A 22,984-nucleotide genomic window follows, 5' to 3' on the forward strand; every position below is an offset into this window, starting at 1 on the left:
TTATCATCTCTCTCAGTATGGATCTCTTCTCCAGTCATTGACTCTCTGCCTTCATTCATTACTTCCTCTTGGCACAATCTAATCTTTTCCAATAACTCTGGCTGCATCGAGATCTCAAACAGCTTTTCAGTTCCGACTCCGGTTACCTTTACTTCTATTTCCATTCTCTCAAAATCCCTCATTAATTCTTCTGAAGTCATTATCATTTTGAGCTTTTCCTTCCTGCTAAGGGCGTCAGCCACCATATTGGCTTTCCCTGGATGATAGAGAATCTCACAATCATAGTCCTTGATTAGCTCTAACCATCTCCTCTGGCGCATTTGAGCTCTTTCTGCGTAAATATGTACTTGAGGCTCTTATGGTCTGTGAAAATCTCGCACTTCTCTCCATACAAGTAGTGCCTCCAAATTTTTAAGGCAAAAACTATTGCCGCGAGCTCAAGGTCATGAGTAGAATATCTAATCTCGTATTCCTTCAGTTGTCTCGACGCATACGCAATCACCTTACCGTGCTGCATAAGCACACACCCTAATCCTTTGTGCGACGCGTCACTATATATCACAAAATCTCCTTATCCGTCTGGCAATGCCAACACCGGGGCCGTTATCAACCTTTTCTTTAATTCTTGAAAACTGCTCTCGCATTTTTCCGTCCATACAAACTTCTCTATCTTACGAGTAAGTCGTGTCAAAGGGGCTGCGATCTTCGCAAAGTCCTGTACATATCTACGATAGTAGCCGGCCAATCCTATAAAACTTCTTACCTCTGTGGGTGTGGTTGGCCTTTCCCAATTTGAGACCGCCTCTATCTTGGAGGGGTCGACCAATACTCCTTCTTTATTGATCACATGTCCTAAAAACTGTACTTCATTCCGCCAGAATTCACACTTCGAGAATTTGGCAAATAATTGTTCCTCTCTGAGTATTCCTAGAGTTATCCTCAAATGCTCTGCATGTTCTGCCTCAGTCCTTGAGTAGATTAAAATATCATCGATAAAAATTATCACACACTTGTCCAAGTACTTCTTAAATACTCTGTTCATTAAATCCATGAAAGCCGCTGGGGCGTTGGTTAATCCAAAGGACATTACCAAGAACTCATAGTGCCCATACCTGGTACGGAACGCGGTCTTGGAAATATCTTCGAGTTTAATCTTTAGTTGGTGATATCCAGTTCTCAGGTCAATCTTGGAAAAATAAACAGCATCCTTTAGCTGGTCGAACAGATCGACTATTCTAGGTAACGGGTACCTGTTCTTTATGGTTAGCTTGCTCAACTCTCGGTAGTCGATGCACAGCCTCATGCTCCCATCCTTCTTCTTAACAAATAACACTGGTGCTCCCCACAGAGACACACTGGGTCTTATCATACCCTTATCCAAGAGTTCCTGCAATTGAGTAGCTAATTCCTTCATTTCTAACGGGGCTAACCGGTAAGGTGCTTTTGAAACTGGCGCCATCCCTGGGGCCAACTCAATAGCAAATTCAATCACTCTATCGGTTGGTAATCCCGGAAGGTCTTGTGGGAATACATCTACAAATTCGTTGACTACCGGAATATCTTGTAAGTTGGGTACCTCCTTCTGCGTGTCCACCACATAGGCTAGATAACCCTCATTTCCTTTTCGTAGCATCCTTTTGGCCTGGGCCATAGTCAAAAAATTTTGCGTCTGCCTCTTTCCTCTAAATATGACTTCTTTCTTTCCTAGGATATTCAACTTAACTTTCTTCCCCTTACAGTCTATCTGAGCATCATTGCTAGATAGCCAATCCATTCCCAAAATTACATCAAACTCCCCTAATTTAAAAGGAATCAGATCAACATTAAAAGATTATTCCCCTATGCCTATCTCACAGGCGGGGTGAATCTGGTTAACAGGAATAACTTCATGATTGGCTATTTCTACTTGTAAGGGTTCTATCAAGGGTTCAGCCTTAAGTCTTAATTTACGTGCAAAGTCTCTTGATATAAAAGATTTAGTTGCTCCCGAATCAAATAAAACATTTGCACTAGCTGAATTTAGAGAAAGGGTACCTGCTATGACATCTGAGTCTTTCATAGCATCCTGGACTATCATGTTGAAAGTCCTCGCAGTAGGTGGCTTATTAGAAGCAGCCCTGCTTGCTCCTGAAGCTACTGGTTTATTCCCTAGGCATTCCCTCCTCATGTGGCCTGGTCTTCCACACTGATAACAGATGATGGTCGGGCTGACACTAGGGGATTGCGAAGTACACTTGTTAGAATAGTGACCCTCTCGACCACACTTAAAGCAGGTTACTGGCTTCCCCTTACACTCCCCAGAATGCATCCTACCACAAGTGTTACAGGCTGGTAATGGGGGTCGAGACTGGTTGGAATAGGACCTTCCTGACTTCTGGCCGATCTGGCTCACATTCACACCTATTGGCCGCTTAAACCCAGTACTCTTTCCTGGTAGGGACACTGCTCCTCGATTAAATCTAGTTGGGAAGCTCCCCCCTGCGGAACCTCCACCCATGCTCATACTTTTCCTCTTTATTCCCTTCTTCTCTCTTTCCTTCTGCATCTGTTCACTTCCGGCTTCTACAATTGTTGCCTTTTGCACCAGAGTCGCATAATCCGTAAGCTCAAGGATTGCCACCCTATTCTGAATCCACGGTTTCAGTCCCTGCTGAAACCTTCTAGCTTTTTTTTCTCGGTGCTCACAAACTCCGGCACAAACCTTGATAACTCAGTAAATTTTGCTTCGTACTCTACTATATATAAGTTATTCTACTTTAGCTCCAAGAACTTGAGCTCCATTTAGTTCTCCATAAACCTCGGGAAATACTTTCCCAAAAACAACTGACTTAACCTCTCCCAGGTTATGATAGCATCTGTCTCCATGTTTTTCTTGGCCTCCCACCAGTAGTTGGCCTCTCCTTTCAGAAGGTAGGTAGCAAATACAGTCTTCTGTGCCTCATAGGTACTCAGAATCTCAAAGGATTTCTCCATTTCCTTTAGCCATGCCCTTGCCTCAACTGGGTCGGCTGATCCGTGGAACTCAGGGGGCTTAAGGGACTTGAAAGCCCTGAAAGAGTTTGCCACAACATTGTTATTTCCTTGAGGGGGTGGGTTGGGTTGACGCTCCAAGTTCTGCCTTAGTAGTTGCATGAACTGACCCACGGGATCCATGCCTGGGTTTGGTACTGGTTTCTCAACCTCAGTTTCTCCTTCTTCAGCCTCTATCTCAAATCCTTCAACATCATATGTTTCCTCCTCCTCTCATACATGGAGTCATCCTGTTCAACATAATCCTCGTCTTCCTCTTCACTGTGTTCTTGGTTCCTACCATCCTGGTTATGGCTTCCTTGGTCCTCAGATCCAGGGTTCGCCCTAGTTCCAATCTTTCTTGGCGGCATAATACTGATAAATATTTGGGAAATTCAATGTTAGGTCACAATCATACACAACATTGTGCCTTGCACAGTTCTATAATGGGGAGAATGTATCTCGCAATTCTATTATATTATGACAGTTCTAAAAGAAGTGCAGTAATAATAATGATAAAAACAGTGATCTCGTCACTAAGGAACTGAACTGAAAGGAAACAAATATATACATAATGCGAGAAATACATAGTTTGATCTAGTAAAAAGTACAACAGTGCTACAGCCGTCTGCCCAAAAGTGATACACAAGAGTCTATCTGTCTAGTCAGAAAAAGGGATGCTATATACAAGTCAACTATCCCGGAAAATTGGCTCTTACTATGGCCTCGACTAACTAGACAACTAGACTATCCCATCGTCGGTCCTGAATCACACACCGGGGCGGGTCAGCTCCCATACCCTTTCCATCGCATGACTGAAGATATAGTCGGCCTGCCGCCTGGAGATCCTACCATGCCTGTCCCCCTGGAGCCTCCCTCCTCAAGGATCGGGGTATAGTAGCCCTAGTCTCATAAGCTCGGGCACGCCTACCCGCCCTCTCCGCATCCAACTCCCTCCTGACCTCATCCAGCCGGGCCTCAGCAACAGCCACTCGGGTCCTTAGTACATCCTGAACATAGCCGTGAGCTAACAAAGACTGCCTATGGGCAGGGTCGAGAGGTGGTGAATCCGGAGCCGCTGGGGGTGCCTCCTCGGTCTGTCTAGGCTCGGGAGTATGGGTCTCTGAGCTGTCATCATAGGGGATCCAAGATAGTGGTGGAGGGGTAGGAGCTCTGACCACCGGGAGTGTGGGTAAAGGGGTACCAGTGTACTCCACTATAGCTCCGATATGCTCCTCAGCTACTGGGACCTCATCCGGGTCCTCCTCATCTGAAATAGCAATAACCTCTGTCTCTGACTCCTCTGAGGGGTCCTCCTCATCCTCCTCCATCTCAGGCTCCTCCTAATCCTCGGCATCTAGCAGTGCCTCATCATGCTCACGCTCGAACATCTCAGGGTCCTCTATCTCATGTGCCTACACATTAAACGAACTAAGTTACTATCATGATACTTATAAGGGTTCCCGTAAGGGTTTTAACTGTCAGTGCTACTTTAAGTAGTCCGACCATGAACTTGGCAAGAGTTCATATTATCTTTGTGAGTTTATTATTATATCGTCGCATCATCTCTGAGGTTTATAACACTTGGCTCTAATACCATTACTGTAACACCCCCAGATTCGGGGTCGGGGATCCGGGTCGTCACGGTCTTTCTTTCCACAATATCACTTAACTTAATTAATAATAAATAACCTCATGCTGTGACCCCACACTAACACACACCATAACCCATTATAGTCTCAGAGATGAAATTGAAATAAGTACAAGTCCTTGAATCCACAATTTAAAAGTTATTACAACCCAAAATGATTACTTGATAAGTTTACAATTAATTGCCATTATCTGCCACAAGTTATAATTATACTTAATTGATTCCCAAAAGTAGAATGTCTGATCTATAGATAGATCTACCTCTGCAGCTATAGCAGCTACGATCTCAACGGGAAGGCGCGGGGCGCTTCCCACGCTCTTGCGCTGGGTCTGCTTGAGTCTGGCCATCTTTCCTAACTGTTGTTGTGTGATGAAGAAATGAAGCAAGAGTGAGCATTACAGCTCGCAAGATAATATATAGTGTAAACAATAATGCAAGCATCTAAATGGATAACTTACTAGAATCCTTTATCAAGTGTAAGATAATTACTTGCTGGATATAAGCAAAAACAAGGGATGAAGTTACAAAATACTTCACTATACTTATATCATTTATAAAACTACTTGAACTACCATTGTTCAAAGTATAATGAGTTTTCAACAGTTCATCACATAGATGAGACTACAAGATAAGATTTAAATAGATTAAATCTTTGAAATATCATTGAATGAAATGAAGTTACGAGATACTTCATTAAGTCCCGATATATATCCACATATATATCTCTTATGTATTTCCTGAAAACCTCTGTCATGTAAAGTATGAACAGAGTTTGTAACATCCAATGAATTTTTGGAAAGGAAAAGAATTGTGGCATAAACCCGATATCTTGCTGATCAGGCAAAGATGCCAATAAGTAACCTTTTCTACTGTAGATGGATGAATTTCTCGTCGGTCATCACCCTGGCCGCATTCGTACCTCGCGTTAAACCGTTACCCGGCCACTCACGCGTGGATGGACTGTCACCCAGCCTCTTACACCTTCATAGACCGTACCCCGGCATGTCGCTTATGCCGACTCAATCAGATGGACTTACTTCCCGAACATTGGGCAAGTAATCAAATTGTTGTCTGAAGACAGCAACCACGTTGCGAATATAAAATACACCACAGAGCCGGATCCCTCAGGTTTTGAGCGAGTATTTAAATCCCCTTGAAAGGAAGATCTTAAATATAAAAATGAGTTTTGGGATCCGCTCTAACTTTTAAAAATCATTTTGAAGACTCGAAAACATTTTGAAGAATGTTTGGAGTAATGCCGATTTAATAAAATAAATCAGTCCCAATATATTAGAAATATCTGAATATTATTATTTAAATAATATTCCCATAAGGATAATCCTTATAAAAATAATTGAAGTAAAAGTTTTAAAACTCATACTTGAAATGAATATTAATAACCAAAGATATACTTATACGAAAGTATGATCTTTATTTGAATAATCGAAAATAAGTTTGATTATTGAAACATTATTCTTTAATAAAATAAAGAATATTAATTAGTAATTTTAAACGGAGTCATAAGTCCTCGAATAAATATTCAACTAATATTCATTAATTAAAATAAACGGAGTCATAAGTCCTCGAATGAATATTCAACTAATATTCATTAAATAAAATAAACCGAGTCATAAGTCCTCGGATGAATATTCAAAGTAATATTCATTAAATAAAATAAACCGAGTCATAAGTCCTCGAATGAATATTCAAAGTAATATTCATTAATAAAAATAAAGTTATCGAATAAACCTTATTCGATTAATAGTTTTGAAAACTTTATCAATATATATATAAGTATATATATATATATAATATACTCGGGAACATCGACTCCCGGTTTTAGAAAATGTTCACCTTTGGGTCCCCTATACTAAGGGTATACGCAACTACTGCTTATCTCTAGCGTAGGTATTATGCAACTATAAGCAATTGAATCAACAATATATATCAAGATTACGAAACAGACATGCATATATACCATATCACATGCTCCAATATATCGCAAGATTTGCTAATTAACCACCATGCATCTATTACAAGATAATGCATATACATATGTATACATCACAACAACAGTATAACGGGTAGAAAACTTGCCTGAGCGACAGGGGGTGATAAATGGCTTGGGACGAGTCTGGTAACCTATAAACAACATATAAGTTGGAATTAAACCAAAGTCGCTTATGAATCTATACTTTAACCAATTAGACTCTAACACTCGCTTTGCGCTCAATGATTCTCTTAAGTCGCTCGAGTACCCTCGGCTCCACCATTTTTAATAAATTAACCATTAAGGGTTTTAAGGCGATTCTTTCGCGAGTGCCTTACCAACTACCTAATACACTTTACATAAATGATTCATACTCCAATTAGTCTTTTAAGGTCTTTAACCTAAGTTTCAAAGTAAGGCGAGGGGTAATGGTTCGTTCGCGAAACGTCGTTACTTAAAACGGTCGTTTCTCCTAAATCGTACATCGGATTCAAACGAACCACATATCAAAACGAAGCTCGTAACATGAACTATCTAATAATGGCAATGGTCAAAACCTAACAGTGAGTCCTCGGGTCCTGATTGTTAAGAACAAAACAGTCTAAAGTAAATTGGACATTACGACGGCTATATTTACGCGATTACCAATTTTTATCCTACTCTAAATCAACCACCAATCAACCACAATTCAACCATACAACCAAACTCCATACTTACAATGCTACAACAGCCCCAACAACTCAATATTTCCAAATTTATACTACTTCCCATCATGAACTAAAAGCTTTACTTAAGTTCTTTAACTAATCAACAAGTTTTACAACTCCAAACACATCACAAAACCAACACATCTCTAAATACTCAATAATAAATCTTCTCATGAACCATACTAAACACAAAAGCTCTAAATATACAAAAGTAGGGCTAGGGTTTGAGATTATACCTTCCTTGGTGAGTAGGAGTAACTAATTAGCTTGGAATCACCCTTGAAAGTCCTTACCCAAGCTTAATCTAAACAAAAACTCAAGAACAAAATTTTAAGTTCTTGAAAAACACTATTCACCCTCTTCTTCCATGAATTTTAGGAAGAGATTGTGAAGGAATTTGAAGCTCAAACTTATAGGATAGCTATATCTATGCATAAGGAGTATTAGATAATTACCTCACTAATTAACAAGGCTTGGATCTTGGATTTTGGATTTTTCTTTCTTGAAATATGAAAAGGGCCGCGAGCTTTCTTGAAGAAAAGTGAAGTCAACTTTGTGTTTTGGTGAAATGAATTGTTGGTTGGTTGTTTTTGGCTTTTGTTTTAATTATTTACCTTTTAACCATGGTGATTTTTTGTGTGGTTCTTAATCAACCAACAACACACTTCTCTTTGGTCATGCTTAGGTCATCAATCCTATGTCATCTTCCCATGCTTGTCCTCTTCTTATTGGTTTGATGACATCATCCTCACTAATCTCTTTGATTAGCTTCTAATTACTTGGCTAATGACCGCTGATCTGTTATACGGTTCGCTTAACTTTCGTTTTTGTTTATCGTTTGAGGGATCATACCCGGGATCTTATTACTTGGGTTTCCTTAACCTTTCTCAATACATTATATTCCTTTTATGATTCTCTCTTATAATCCTTGAATTTAAATCCTTTTTATCCTGTTACCTTATACTCAATTCTTTCGGTATCTGGTGGATTTTCGGGAAAAATCAAAGTGTTTGAATTTGGATTCTGACGATCTTTACATACACTTATATATCATATAGAGTACTAATAAGATATCATAATAACAATAAAAGAACCCCTACATAGTGTGGCATGAAAAGTTTTCTTATTCAGCAATATCAGCAAAAACACTATTCATAAGGGTTACAAAAAGTTCAAAATTTTGGGGTTATTACAGAACAAGTATCTTTTCTAGAGAATAGAGTTAACTGTTATAGACAACTCGAAACTATTCTCTAAGACAAGATCACTGGTCTTGAGACTAAGGTTAGAGCCTACTTCAATTCTTGTTCGAAGGCTAAAGAGTTCTACAGTAAGCAAGCTGTTAATCAAACATCTGGAATAGGTTATGATTACAATGCTGCTATTGGAGAATTAGGCATAAACTCCCCTCCTCATGTCTGTGCTAAAGGTAGGGAAGTACCACATGTGCTTAAGGGTGTTGATGAACCCCTCTATAAAGCATCAATTGCTGAACCATTTGATGCGACCTCTTCTGTTATTCAAGAAGAAATACGTGCTGAAGATCATGCTAATGAGAAGGTTGTTTCTGAGTCAAGTGTGTCGAAAGTTCCAGTCAAAGTTGTGAAAGCAACTGAGACTAACTCAGATATACATGAGTTGGATAACAAAAATGCCATGTCTATCATGCATAAATTGCCTGATGTTAATCACTCTCATAAAGCATGTGGTGTTGCTAATTGTATGTCTTGTGCTTTTAATTTGATGTATGCTTATTTTAATGGTAAGCATGTTTCTAGTGATAAGACTACTCCTCGTCAGCATGTGAATAATAGGAAGCATGATAGGTCTAAGACTGCTAGTCCTTCTAAGGCTAGAAAGGAGACATTTGTGCCTAAGCTTAAACAGAAATTTGTTAAGGCTGTTTACAAGGTCAAATGTCCAGTCATTGAGAAAGTTGAGACCATTAAAGTTAAGAATGTTGTTTTACCTGACAAAGGTCAATTCTACAAGTATGTCGGGCCCAACCAAGTTTGGGTTCCGAAGAAGGTCTAATCCATTTGTAGTGCAGGGCATTAAACAGGTGGAACCGGTAGTGTGGATTCTTGACAGTGGATCGTCAAGATATATGACCGGAGATAGAGCCCTGCTATCAAATGTGGTTGAGAAAGCTGGCCCACTGGTTACCTTTGGAGATAACAGCAAAGGTTTATCTAAGGGATATGGCGGTTTGTAAGCTGGTAACGTTATCATTGAACTCAAACTTCTTTCTACATTAGTGATTTCTTATTTCATGTAAATCCTTTGAAATCACTATTGTACATCATTTCTCTCAAAAGATTAAATGTATAATTTTCATTCATTATATATCTTAAGTACATTTTATCTCTCTATTGCCATATGTTTTGTGATACAGGTTCAGTCTCCAATGACTTTCTTTCGTTGACAGTCATGAAGTTGAAAACCCACAACATCTATCCCAGAATGTAAAGACAAACACAGAAACAGAACCAACCAACACTCTCTTACCACTACATGTAGTATGAATGAGCGTGAGGGAGACAGTGCCTTAGTGCACCACATAAGGAAGGTTCTGTAGTCAACCCAGTAGCTCTGTCTCCTACATAGATGAGTAGTACTTAAACCGAGACAACTGCTAGCTCCCATACATCTTCTCAAAAAGATGTAATGGCTTTTTTAGGCACAAAAACAGTTACTAGATTCATTCTCTCAACAGGGTGCGTCTATTGAAATTTGCCTGTCGGCCAGGGTATCCGATGTAGTGTCACCACCTCAAACATAAACAATTCTTGATGCCCAAGGAAAGGTTACACACACAAAGGATGAGTTGATGGAAACAAGAGTTTCAACCATTTTAAGGTCAGATTCGATTGTTCAAGGTTCTTTAATGGACCAATTGCCTTTACAGGTGTTAGGAGAGGATACTGATCCAAAAGCCATATGTCAGTGGTCAGTGTCTACCTCCCCGGGCTTAAATCCCCTGGATGCATCTGCGGATAGTGGATCTGACATAGGCGCAGATCGGCAACTTGTTGATAATGATTCAGATATTACCTGATGAGTCACAAGGAAATGTCTTCACAGACATTAGAATGGAACTTTGATCTTTATGCTAAAATTCGTTGGATCATTGTTTACCTTCCCAGAATTCAAATCTGGAACCCTAAAAGGGAAACTAGCAACTTGTAGATTATGACTCAGATTCATCTGACGAGTTTAACAAGGATGGGGATTTGCGAACTCCCATTGCACCACCTGTGACCTCCTTAAGGATGGCTAAGGTGATTTTCCTTGCAGGTACAGCTGAATGTTGGAGCTATGAGAGGAGTGATACACTTGTGAGAATGAGTGTAAACACGAGTGGAGAGAAGAGTGAAACACATGTGAGGTACACCTAAACAGAATCACACACTCACAGTGAGGAAGAAAGAGAAACTACTTGTTATTTCTTTTCCAACCAAGTGAAATATGAGAACTCCTTCAGACAACGGCATACATTCCTTCTCTAAGGGGGAGATAAAAGCTTAAGTAATAGTTTGGAGGATTCCTCAACTAAGGGGGAGAAATAGCAGGGAGGAAGAAAAAGATCCTACATATGTACATTACAAAACACCATTGTTGTTTGTAACTACGGATCCTATTATACGGGAGAGGTGGTAAATACAAGGCGATTTTCTTCATAAGGGAAGAAGCTGTTTTCCAAAAGGGGAGTACCGTTGGTTTTTATCTGTGGATCCTATTGTACGGGAGATGTGGTAAATGAAGGTGATCTTCTTTAATCAGTTGATTCTCATAGGGGGAGAAGCAAGAGATATATGCGCAGCTCAACAAGAAATGTGGTTGTACAAAAGAAGATGAAACTACTTGAAGATATGTTCAGTCTAGAGGAACATCTATTTGGAATCTGGAAAATGTTAAATGTTATCCAGAACTTTTCTGCTATTTACTTTGCATTTCTGTTTATATCTTTTTCTTATTTGTTAGTTGAGTTATCCTCTAGGTATTTGTTGTTATTGTCTAACAAACAAATAGGGGGAGATTGAAAGGCATATGTCATAGCCTATTTGTTTATTCGAGGATTTAACTCAACTCAAATAAGAATGTAATAAGTAAATAGTGGATCTACCGTCAAAGAGATCTCACAAAGTAACATTTGTCAAAGGATTCAGAAATAAGGTTCATCTACAGACTTGAGGAATTAATATACTGGAAGAAGCTCAAGAAATTGATCAAGCCTCAGTGATATAAATGAAGATTGTGGATTTAATCAAGCGACAGAGATCTCGTCAGAGTATCAGAGAATTACAAGGATTTAATCTGAAGAAAATCAAGTATCAAAGTCAAGACATGAAGAAACGTCACTGAAGTTAGTCACTCATGAACCAGACTGTACATCGAGTGTCAACATTGTAGTGGTGGAATTGATTCATAATTCTCAGTGATTTTCAGAAGATTTTCAGAAGAATGGTTGCTGCTCAAGATAAGTATTAATTCTCTATTAATTAATTAAGTCATATAATTTAATTATGAAAATAAATTATATCTGCAAAGATTAATTTATTGATTAATTGAATTAATTGATTAATTAATTCTGAATTAATATTAAGGATTTTCAGAATTTTAATTGGATTAAAATTTGTTTTAAATCAACAAGACAATTGAAAATGAACTAGCATGACAATCTGGATTGTCATACCGATTGTCATGCCAGGCCATTTTCAATAGTCTCACCGAAAGTTACACTGGGAGGAGGATTGTCTTGCCAGTTCATTCTGATAGTCTTGCTAGTTCATTCAATTGTCTCACTGAAAGTCTTGCTAGCTCAATGGATTGTCTTGCTAGCTCAATGGATTGTCTTGCTAGCTCAATGGATTGTCTTGCCAGTTCAAGTAGGTCTGTTAATTGAATTATAATGAAAGGAGCAGCAGAAGTCATTCTTTATCATCCAACTCAAGAACAAAACACAGCAGCCGCAACAAAATATTCCATTTTCATCTGCTGAATTCAAGATCACAATTTCTAGTTTTAAAGTTAAATCCAAACCACTAGAAATCATTCTCTTGTTCTTGTATAACTATCTAGCGGATCAAAATCCCTAGAATTTAATCTCAAATTGCGTTTAGCATTTGATTCTTTTTATTACGAAAATAGAAAAAGTTCATGTCAAATTTATTCTAGATTTGTGATAATTAATTTGAGATTAATCCCTTGTAATCGATACCGTTGTTGTAACACCTTTCAAGTTTAATAATATTTTTATTTAACTTGAATTTTGTTTCAATTTTTTATTCCGCACTAAATTCGATTATTCGGTATTGTTTGTATTCAACCCCCCCTTCTACAAACACATTGGGACCTAACACTCCTGGGGTAGTTCGAAAAGCTCTCCACTTACCAGAAGGTTGTACATTCTCAACAGTGGAGGACCCTGTTTTACAACAACTTATGGCCAGTTTGGGTTATGAGAAAAGTTTGGGAAAGCTTGGACAACTGAAAATAGCAAATATCAGGAAAGAATGGAGCTTTTTCTTTGATTGCATCACTAAGGCATTCGCCAATAAATGCTCCAACTTTGATGTTATTCCAATCATGAGTCAGCAAATCGGGTATGCTCTTATTCATCAAACTCACTTTGATTTTGCAAGTGTTGTGCTAGGTTTCATAGGGGATAGGATGACAGAGGATAGGAATGTAGTATATTTTGCTAGATTCTGTCAACTTATATATACTTTTTGTTGTGCTGATGAACCCCATCCTACCACTGATTTAATTTCACCCTTTAAGCTTGTAAAAAGGGCTTTTAATGATTTGTTAAATGTTGACATTAAGAAACAAGTGGTTAGACCCTTACAAATACCTCAGTTAGTGAAACGGATACTGGTAAATGCTGATCCTCAAACCTACACATTTGTTTACCCTGATGTTCAACCCACATTCCAGCCACCACAACAGCCATCAGAACATACCACATCTACACAAACACCTCAACCTACTCAACCCTCAATCAGGACATATTTCAAACCATCACAGTCATCTCAATCTCAACCTTCAGCACATCCTGTGAAGCCTTCATCTTCCAAACCCAAGAGGACTAAGACAGTACCTCAGACTCAACAGAAGAGAAGGAAACTTGTTCTGAGAGATGAGTCAGACAATGAGGAACATGTTCCCATGTCTGAACCTGTTGTGGTAGAAGCTGAGAAGATCTCTTCACAGAAAGACACTGTAATTGGGAGTTCTAGGCCTCTCAAAAGGCTTAGAAAGCTAAATTCTGATGATAAAGCTCCTACAGTGTCTCTATCCTTGAAGAAAATGAAAAAGCAAAGAGCTCACAGGGACACAGTTGAGTCAGAATCAGAAGATGAGGAAGCAGCTAAGGAAGGGGGTCAGAAATCTCTGATCCCAACAGAACCAATTATTATTGAATCACTTCCTTCAGCACAACCAGAAACTGCTCAAGACAGAGTGCCTACTCCTCCTGTGTCACCTATAATTGAACAAGTACATACTGATGACCCAGGTACAAGTGCTGAGATTGATATTCATAACTTGATTGTGCCTGAGGTTTTGTACTTAGAAGCTCCACCAACTCAAATCATTCCATCAACAACACCAATTCTAGATGCTGATTTTAATGAAGATATTCCTACTACACCAATTCTGAATCTGGATGATGAAAATCAGATTTTAGGTGGGCATCAAGGTTTGGCTGTTGATCAGAACTTAGTTGGAGATCAGCACTTAGAGGATGATGTTAAAGCCTCAATAGCCTCTCATACTATTCTTTTATCAGAGGATGCTGATGATGCTGATTCTATAAGTTCTGATGCTGTTAATGCTGAACTTACTGGTGAAGCTGCTGTCAATGTAGATGCTGATGTAGCTGGTCCATCAGGACATGCACCTCAATAAGCTCCAAACAAAGCTGACTTAATCAAGAAGTTTATTAGAGAAGATGCACCAGTACCTTGGAGTGAAACTCCTAGAGGAAGGGAGTGGACTAAGGAATGGAACAAAATTGATTTTGTTCCTTCTTCAACCATACTTGCTGAGCACTTGACCAAAGCTGATGAGATGCTAGTCAATGATAATTTCAAGACACAGCTCAGAGTTACTGCACTAAGTACAAGGCACCTTCAAGGTCAACAATCTGTAACTCAGGCCAAGGTAGACAAGATTCAAGAATCCATAAATCAGCAAGATATGCTTGTCAAGCTGGACAAGAAAAGGTTTTTCAAACCTACCTTTGATAGAATTGAGTACTTTGAGAAAACTCAGGAGAAGCAACAGGCTCAGATTGATGAAATTTTGAAGAATCAAGCTTCTCATCAAAATCAACTCAATGAGATCCAATCCTCTGTGGAATTTCTTGTTTCTCTTCTTTTATCCGCTGATGCCAAAAAGGGGGAGAAAGTAATTAAGTCCAAATACAAAACTGTTAAGACACTTAAGGGAAAGGATGATGAAAAAGATGACCAGGGAAACTCTGGAATGGGTGGAGGTCATGGTCAAAGGTAAAGGTTTTTCATCAAGTAAAGCTGGAAATACAAGTCAAAGAATAAGTTCTGATACTGGGAAAAAAATAAGTTTTGATACTGGTAAAAGGATAAGTTCTGATGAACATCTGGAACTTGATGAGGAAATTTTAAGACAGTTATTTCTGAAAGAAAATCCAGGAATGCACTTTGAGAGTCTAAAGGAAGAAGAAGCTAGACTTAAGTTAGAAAAAGTCAACTCCAAATCTAAAGCTTCTGTTGTTAAAAAGAAACTTCCTAAGGCTAAAGGCATTGTGATAAAAGAAAGGACAAATCCTGAGGCAACTAAAGCCAAATCACAAGTGGAGATAGATTCAAGGTCCAAGGGCAAAGAAAAAGTTGATGAACCTGTAAAGGTTTATGTGCCATTCATGGATGAAGAAATATCTGATGAAGATGCTAGTCTTACTCTGATACAAAGGAAGATTTCTCAAACAACCTCTGACATGGCTCATGTTGTTCAGAGTCAAGATATAGTAAGTTCTGATATGACAGTGAAGCAAGCAACCTCTGACATAGCTCAAGTTGGCTTGATATCAGAAGATAAGGAAAATGAAACCTCTGACATTGCTCATGTTAAACCTTCAAAGTTACTCCTACCAGGATTCACCAAAGCTAAATAGACTCAATCTTTGAAGACTGCAACAAGTGGTTTTGAAGCAAGAGTTGTTACAGGAAAAGAAGCCAGAGATAAATCTGGATTGGGTAGTGCTGATGAAAGAAGAATACAGAACACAACCAATGATCCAACTTCTTTAAGTGAACCAGGTGTTGGAGAAACTCCTGAAAGATTGAATCAGCTTGAATCTGTACAGATGGTTTACCATACATTTTTAAAATAACACATTTTGTTATATTTTATGACAGATGGAAGGGTATACCATATTAGGCAGAATGCTATACCACTGAAGTATTTTGAGGAACCGGAACATGTTATATTCTTACTTCAAGTGAAGAACAGATTAACAGATAGTGCTGCAAATTATTTGAAGACTCAAATTCAAAGACAGAAGAAGCTTTACTCTGTAAAGTCTGACAGCACATACTGTCCCAAGTACAGAGATCACAAAGGTGATATTGTCGAGATGAAGCCTAACTCTGCTAAGATTATAACTATTTTTCTGGGTTATAAGGCTGTAAAATTCAATCTTGAGTCTGACAAGGCATATTTAATCAGACTAGATCATGATATAAGGAAAGCTAGAATAAATGATCTCAGGGCTGCTATCTTTCAAATTGGTGAAGATACAGTTGAATTGAAGAATGCTAAAAGGAGGATGGTTAATGAACTTGAATATGCTGAGAGATGTTTGTTAAAGAACTATCTCAGAACAACTCCTAATATTAAAGAGATCAGTAATTGAAGCCAAGTCAAAGATCTACAACTGCTTAAATTCTGATGTGTATACAGACTGAAGCTGTTATCAGACCTTGAGGATGGTAAAGCTAAAAGGACTGTAAGTTGTAGTTATCTAGTCAAATTTTCATGCATTTGTACTTAATATTTTTGACATCATCAAATATCTGTTAAACTTGTATATTATGCTAATTTACAAGTTGGGGGAGATTGTTAGATATATTTGATAATGTCATGACTAATATGATTTGTGTTTAGTTTTCAGATATTACTTAACAGGACAAATCAGTACTTAATTGGAAATCAGTACTTATACTGAAGTCAGAACTTAAGATATCAGAACTTAAGTTGTCAGAACTTAAGTTATCAGGAAATATTTATCAGGAGATAATATCAGGACTTAAGGAGACTTTCAGATAAGGAAGGCGGCTGATTGAAAGGAAAGAAGATCAAGACAAACGCAAGAAGAGATATGCATGAAGAAGGAATTCTATGAAGAATAGAATACTTGGAAGAAAAGATAACTAGTTGATATATTTTAGGAAACATAATTATATTCCATATCAATTAGAATTTATCTTGTAACTGTGTAGTATATAAACACAGATATAGGGTTTACACTATATGTGTTATCATAATCGAAGTTATTATTTATTGTAACCCTAGTAGCTCTCGTGATAAGTTGTTCATCATTGAGAGAGGACAGTTCCATATTGTAACAGAGTTTATTGTGTTAAATAAAATCTGTTTTCTGTGTTCTTATATTCGATTTGATTGTGATAAACACTGTATTCAACCCCCTTCTACAGTGTGTGAGACCGAACAGGATGATCAACCAGACTCTCAAAGGATGATCCAACAAAGTCTCAACGGATGATCCCACAGAGTTTCAGCGGATGATCTAACTGAGTTTCAACAGATGAACAAATTCAAAAGAGTAGTTGATAGTGACTTGACAGTCACATGCGTTGATTGTATGCAAATGGAATGTGGCAGCCTATTTACAGGTTTTAGAGAACAAAGAAGCATTTCCATTTTCATGCTAAACTGAAGATATTTAAAAATGCTAGATTGAGAAATGAAGGAGCATGAGATTAGACTAGAAATATCTTATCTTATTTGTTTGTCTTTTTATCATGTAATTTGGTGATATATAAACCAAGTGTAGCAAGTAGAACAGTATTGAAGTAAGTGGGCAATTACCCGAGAAATAGAAAAAACTATATCTGTAAAGAATTTCTTTGTAAGTTCAACTTGTAAGCAGCTGTGTGCAAATCTTGCATCACAGAGTTCTCATATTAATATATATCTCTGGTAGATAAATTCAATCCACCAGAAAGTTTTTGAATACTTGTATTTGATTACTTTGTGTTTGATTTCTTCAATATTTTCATTCCTCACTTTAGCAAAATCAAACCTTGTTATATATTCATAGTAGAACAATTCTTAAAATTTAAAAATAGCCAGAATTACATTCAACCCCCCTTCTGTAATTTTTTGTTAGATTGTTTGGGAATAACAAGAAGTTCAGGTCAATAACTTAATTTCGTGGGCTCGAGGCCCACGATTATCACTTATAAGGTGGCCTCAATCCTATGGATTTTGGAGAAGAAAATCTAGCCATCTATTTCTTGCTGCCGAGGAATTGCATTTAGTTTGAAACTATATAAATAGCGGTACTTATGCACATTACGAACCTAACCCTTGCGGAAAAAAAAGTGATTCAAACATTCGATCTTACAAATTCGATAATTTATACGATCTCATCCATCTCCAAACACGAAACCCTAATCCTGACCTTCATATTCTACGTTCTTCACCATCTGTCACTACCTCAATTCCAACAACCCTCCGAATTCATTATCTCCAAATTTATCAGTTAACAATATTTTAAAAAACATATTAAAATGCATCCATTTTATTCCAATTTAATATTATAATAGTACCCGATTTTAGATATGAATCACAATGTCTGATTAACGATTTTTACACTAATTACATTAAGTAACATTTTCTTTTTTGATTTTTTTCAAACATACCCCCTCCGTCTTAATTTTTGACTTATTTGACTTTTGTGGTCATAACGAACTTTGATCATAAATTACATATAAAATATGGTTAAAAATAATTATAAAAATTATACACTTAGAAATTTTATCTAACATACTTTATGATATATTTTTTAGATTTTTAAAATTATAAGAAAATTATATGTGACTTGTAGTCAAATTTACAAAGTTTCATATAAGCCAAAAATTATTGGACGGACGAATATTATTTTAATAGATTTTTTCGTTATATGCCCTAAACACACTTTAACGGTAAGTTATTTTTATTGTGTGTGCATGGGCTTATTATAGAAAACCATAATATAATATCTATATAAGATAATATTAATTTATGAAAATAAGGTGAGTAATTACTAAAATAAGTAAAAAAAAATAAAAGATTGGTTGAGAACCAAACACTCATGACATGACTCACCCCTCCGTCCCTGTGATTAAAGAATTGTATCCGATCTCTCCATTTTTGGGCATCTCTCTCTGCGCAATTTATTTTACTCTGAAACAACAGCAATGGTGATATTGATATCGTAATTTACATACGCATATCTAATTACATATAATAGCATTGCAATTTAATCATATAAAAACAGATAAAAGGAGTTGAAACAATAAGGATGCAATTATAGATGAGGTTGGTTTATTGAACAAGGAGAGATGTCTGAATTGGTGGCCCGCACTGGTCGTCTTCAACAACGCTATGTTGATGGCCATCGCCTCGTTGCCGGGTATCCTCCTCCTCTCTCTCTCTCTCTCATGTATCTATGTATTGTTCCTTGTTTTGGTTTTGTTACTCAAGGATCCAATTAGCAAAACAGATATTTTCCCTTTTTCATCTTTTGTGCCCCATTGCATATCTTAAACATGTTCCCCTTATTTCTTCCACATTGCTTAAATATATTTATGCATTTATGTCATCATGTCCACCAGCATTCATTACTTTCGAGTTTTTCGGTTAGGCATTGCGTCTCCTTTTTCTTTATCCTATTCGGATGTAGGGATCAAATCATCAAATGCAGGCGTTTTATGTCCTTGTCTCGGAAATAACTCTGCATTATATAACGGAAATTGACATATACGGCTGTTTTTATGGCAAACCAGGGATGTCTGAATTGTTTATAAGCATAAATTATATCTCTGAAAATAGCTCTTTCTTCCTAATAAAATTGACCTAAAGGTTAATATAGAGTCATTATGTTATTACTTGACAAACAGGCTATATAAGTTGTTATCTCTGTAATAACTTATTTTTGTGTATGCATGCCGAACAAGGGTCAGTGGACGAGTAGTGAGTTGGAGTCATTTGATTTTGTTGTTTACCACATGATTTGTGTAGATACTCTACTAACTCAATCTATCCAAATTTTCTAGTATGTGGCTTCTTCATTTCCTAGTTCGTACGACTTGGAATAGCTCTCATTTTCTGTGTGGCAGTCATGTATCATCAGGCTTCTTTGTCTTTGTATTGTCGGGGTTAAGATTACTTGTTGAGTAAAAGGGAACTGCGGTTGGAACTCATTAGAGTTTTTTTGGTCTTACATAGTGGAAGCTTCTTTAAGATATTTTAGTTACTTTTCTTAGAAGTTCACATGTGTGTTCCAGATACATTTATTTAACTTTGAACTTGTTTTAATGGGGTAGAGGTGATTTGAATAGGGAAATAGTTTCCTAATTCTTAAAAATATTGCTACTTTTGGCTTGTAATTCCTGTAGGGGTATATAAGTAGTGGATTGTGGAATTTATACATCTTGTATGCATTTGATTGAGCTAGTCAGATTTTGCTATAGAAAAGTCTCTTACAAAGTGGTTCTTCAAAGATTTATAGCATCTAATTTGAAAGGTATGCCCATTCTTAAGGATGATAGTGGTTCATATAGACTATAGTTTGTCCATGTGCATATTATCAACGTGATAATCAGGTAAATCATTCCGAATGTTTACTGAAATGGTTCTTTTGAAATGTCTCTCGCTTTCTTTATGTGAATCTATTGCTTATCCATTAATAGCGTTTCTTTTACTAGAAGTCTAGAACTTTAGTACAGTAGACATTGCATATTCATATTAAACCAGCTGTAAATGTTATATGATCCTGTACTTGCAATATATGTCGAATGAGTGCATTCTATATTCGAATGAAATTTTAGTGCAATCTATAATTTATTGTTTGAACAGTAGTCATTTGTGCAGGTGTATTCCATTTAGGTATCGAGATTCTGAAGAAAATGATGGTAAAAAATCTGAAAAAAATGTTGAAGTACTGATGATCACCTCGACTAGTGGACCCGGTTTTCTGTTTCCAAAGGTATGTATTAGAGGTATTTGTTATGATTTAAAATTTTGTTTCTATCGAGTTGTAAATCCAAATTGCTGTAAATCTTTTACTATCATATTTTTTCATGCATGAGCCTTAATAATGTAGTCCCACCTCCTCAACCTACTAGAAAAGACTGAATAAATTTATGAATAATGCACTAGGCATTTGGTGAACAATCTGTAACAGCTTGAAAGTGGGACAGTGTATATTATTAATATGGTAAACAAAAGTAGCTTCTGATCTTCAATTTTCAGTCCTAGTTTGTCCTTTTTCTTCTTCATAGTTCTTTGTTTTTATTAAATCGCATTCTACATATGAGGCGAGTTGATACTAGTTTTCAGTGTGGCATTTGTGGCATTTTGTGGTATTTTTTATGAATTTTTTTGATTTAAGAAGCATATATTATAAATCTACTGTGTGTGTTAGAACGTGAGCATACTGCAACTTTAATTTTTTTTATTCAGTTATTTTTAAAAGAACTGACTAAGTGGCGGTCATGGTAGCAAGTCTCCTTTGGAAGAAATTGGAATTGCTTGTTATTTTGGCTTGGTGAGATGGTCAAGTGTATACTTGCTATTCCGACCTTCCATGAACCTGTTGCTTGATACAACCTAAATAGACTGAAAAAAGTAGCATGTTTAATTTGATATTTTACTCTGTATGTTCAATTAATGAAAAAGAAAATTGTGGTTTTAAGAGTGCATGAATGTCCAAGGTTTGGAATTCCTTTTTACTTTTTTTTTCCTTTTTCTTTATGTTAAGTACTGTTTTTAATTACTTGCTATTATTTTCTACTTTTTTTCTTCCACCGCAAATATTGATACACCTTGTCTTTAGTTCCTATCCCCTTGTGTAAGTTTTGGGAACTCCCCATTGTCTAATTTCCCTCCAATGAGGCAATGATACTTGAACTTAGGAATTGTCATTTTTTCTATCTGCGCTTACCTCTTCTCTTCAATTCTTTAAGCCTTCAAAAAATCATGGCATCTGTTGAAGTGCATAATTTATCATCCCTGGCGTTTTACCTACACTGTTGAGATTGTTCTTCTTATATTTCTGTCAAATCTGTGAATATGTGGCCAAGTGCTTCGTTTAGGATAGTAAATCTTCCTTTGTTTCCTTCTTGACAGGGTGGGTGGGAGAATGATGAAACTGTTAAAGAAGCTGCAATGCGTGAAGCTGTGGAAGAGGCCGGAGTTCGAGGAGATCTAAAGGTAAACGTAAACATGATTGTTGATTAGTTGTAGATGAGATATGTAGTATTGTACCAGGTATGTAGTAAGTAGTATGTATTATGAAGTGTTATCACTGGCCTAAATCTTAAACTGTAGTTACTGTGAATTGTTGTGATTTGTTTAATGTTATATTGTGTTCCAGCATTTTCTGGGGTATTACTACTTTAAAAGTAAAACACTTCAAGATGAGTTCAGTCCTGAAGGTTTGTGTAAAGCCGCGATGTATGCTTTGCTTGTGAAGGAGGAGCTCAATTCTTGGCCGGAACGGAACCTTCGTGAAAGACGTTGGCTATCAGTTTCTGAAGCAGGGGAATGTTGTCGGCATTCATGGATGAAACAGGCCTTGCAAGAGGGATTTGTAAGGTGGCTTAGTGATGGTATGATAAGCACCATGGAATAGGGCACCATTTTCCAGTCTACTACTTCCTTGAGTAATGTATACTTGATGTTTTTTCAAATAGCACTGTTGAAGCCGATTTGCCCCCTCTTTTTGTTGAGAATTAGGAGGTTAAAAGAGGTTTAAAGGCAGATAGTTGAATTGTTTTATATGAATACTATTAGTTATAAATGGAAATTGTTGATTCTTTCCTGTTTGACTGCTTCCTTTAATATGATTTAAAGACCATATAATTGGGGGCTTCAGAGTTTGCTCGGTACTTGCATAAAATATGCCAATATTGGTGGTTCAGAAAATGATCCCTGATGGAATATGCAAGTCGAATCAATATCATGAATTGGGTATCTAATTATTGGATCAGTAAGGCCCCATTTGTTTGGCCCTGAATGTTACTGAATGAATACTGATCTGACCGCATCTTTCATTAACGTCATTTGTCAAAACATTTAACACATGAGAAATTCATAAATCACCTAATCATTCATGTAGATAACTTTATTCCAATGATTCATATGATACTGTCCACACTTTTTATCAAGCTTTTATATTATTTTTTTCCTTCATTTTTGCAAAAGCCTATTTTCTCTTTCATTTTTAATATTTTTTTATTAATTATAATTATTATGACATTCATAATTATATCATTTTGCCCTAACATTAAAACAAATATTACGATAAACAAGTTATTTTATTAAGTTAATAATTTTTTAATAATATTCCCATGT

At 36.9% G+C, this 22,984-nt stretch overlaps 1 protein-coding gene across 3 annotated transcripts; it reads left to right on the forward strand.

Annotated features, from left to right (window-relative positions):
- Nucleotides 1-18,717: 18,717 nt before the first annotated feature.
- Nucleotides 18,718-22,451, forward strand: LOC141707830 (nudix hydrolase 16, mitochondrial-like). Of its 3 annotated transcripts, none has more exons than XM_074511205.1 (4): nt 18,718-19,040; nt 20,486-20,615; nt 21,758-21,841; nt 22,005-22,451. In XM_074511205.1, exons 1-4 carry the CDS (start codon nt 18,970-18,972, stop codon nt 22,260-22,262), a joined length of 543 nt encoding a protein of 180 aa, XP_074367306.1. In that variant the 5' UTR covers nt 18,718-18,969; the 3' UTR covers nt 22,263-22,451. The 3 variants fall into 3 exon arrangements, with proteins under 3 accessions (XP_074367306.1, XP_074367307.1, XP_074367308.1); XM_074511206.1 differs by having other exon boundaries at nt 20,501-20,615; XM_074511207.1 differs by having other exon boundaries at nt 20,516-20,615.
- The last annotated feature ends 533 nt before the right edge of the window (nt 22,452-22,984 follow it).

The sequence above is a fragment of the Apium graveolens genome, chromosome 2 (assembly GCF_009905375.1).
Source record: "Apium graveolens cultivar Ventura chromosome 2, ASM990537v1, whole genome shotgun sequence".
Classification (NCBI taxonomy): domain Eukaryota; kingdom Viridiplantae; phylum Streptophyta; class Magnoliopsida; order Apiales; family Apiaceae; genus Apium; species Apium graveolens.

Bases quoted from the DNA above. Each gene is read 5' to 3' on its own strand.
- LOC141707830 (XM_074511205.1), top strand. From the start codon at position 18,970: ATGTCTGAATTGGTGGCCCGCACTGGTCGTCTTCAACAACGCTATGTT. The intron at 20,616-21,757 runs GTATGTATTAGA...CCTTCTTGACAG, and splicing joins CCGGTTTTCTGTTTCCAAAG to GGTGGGTGGGAGAATGATGA. The intron at 21,842-22,004 runs GTAAACGTAAAC...ATTGTGTTCCAG, and splicing joins GAGTTCGAGGAGATCTAAAG to CATTTTCTGGGGTATTACTA.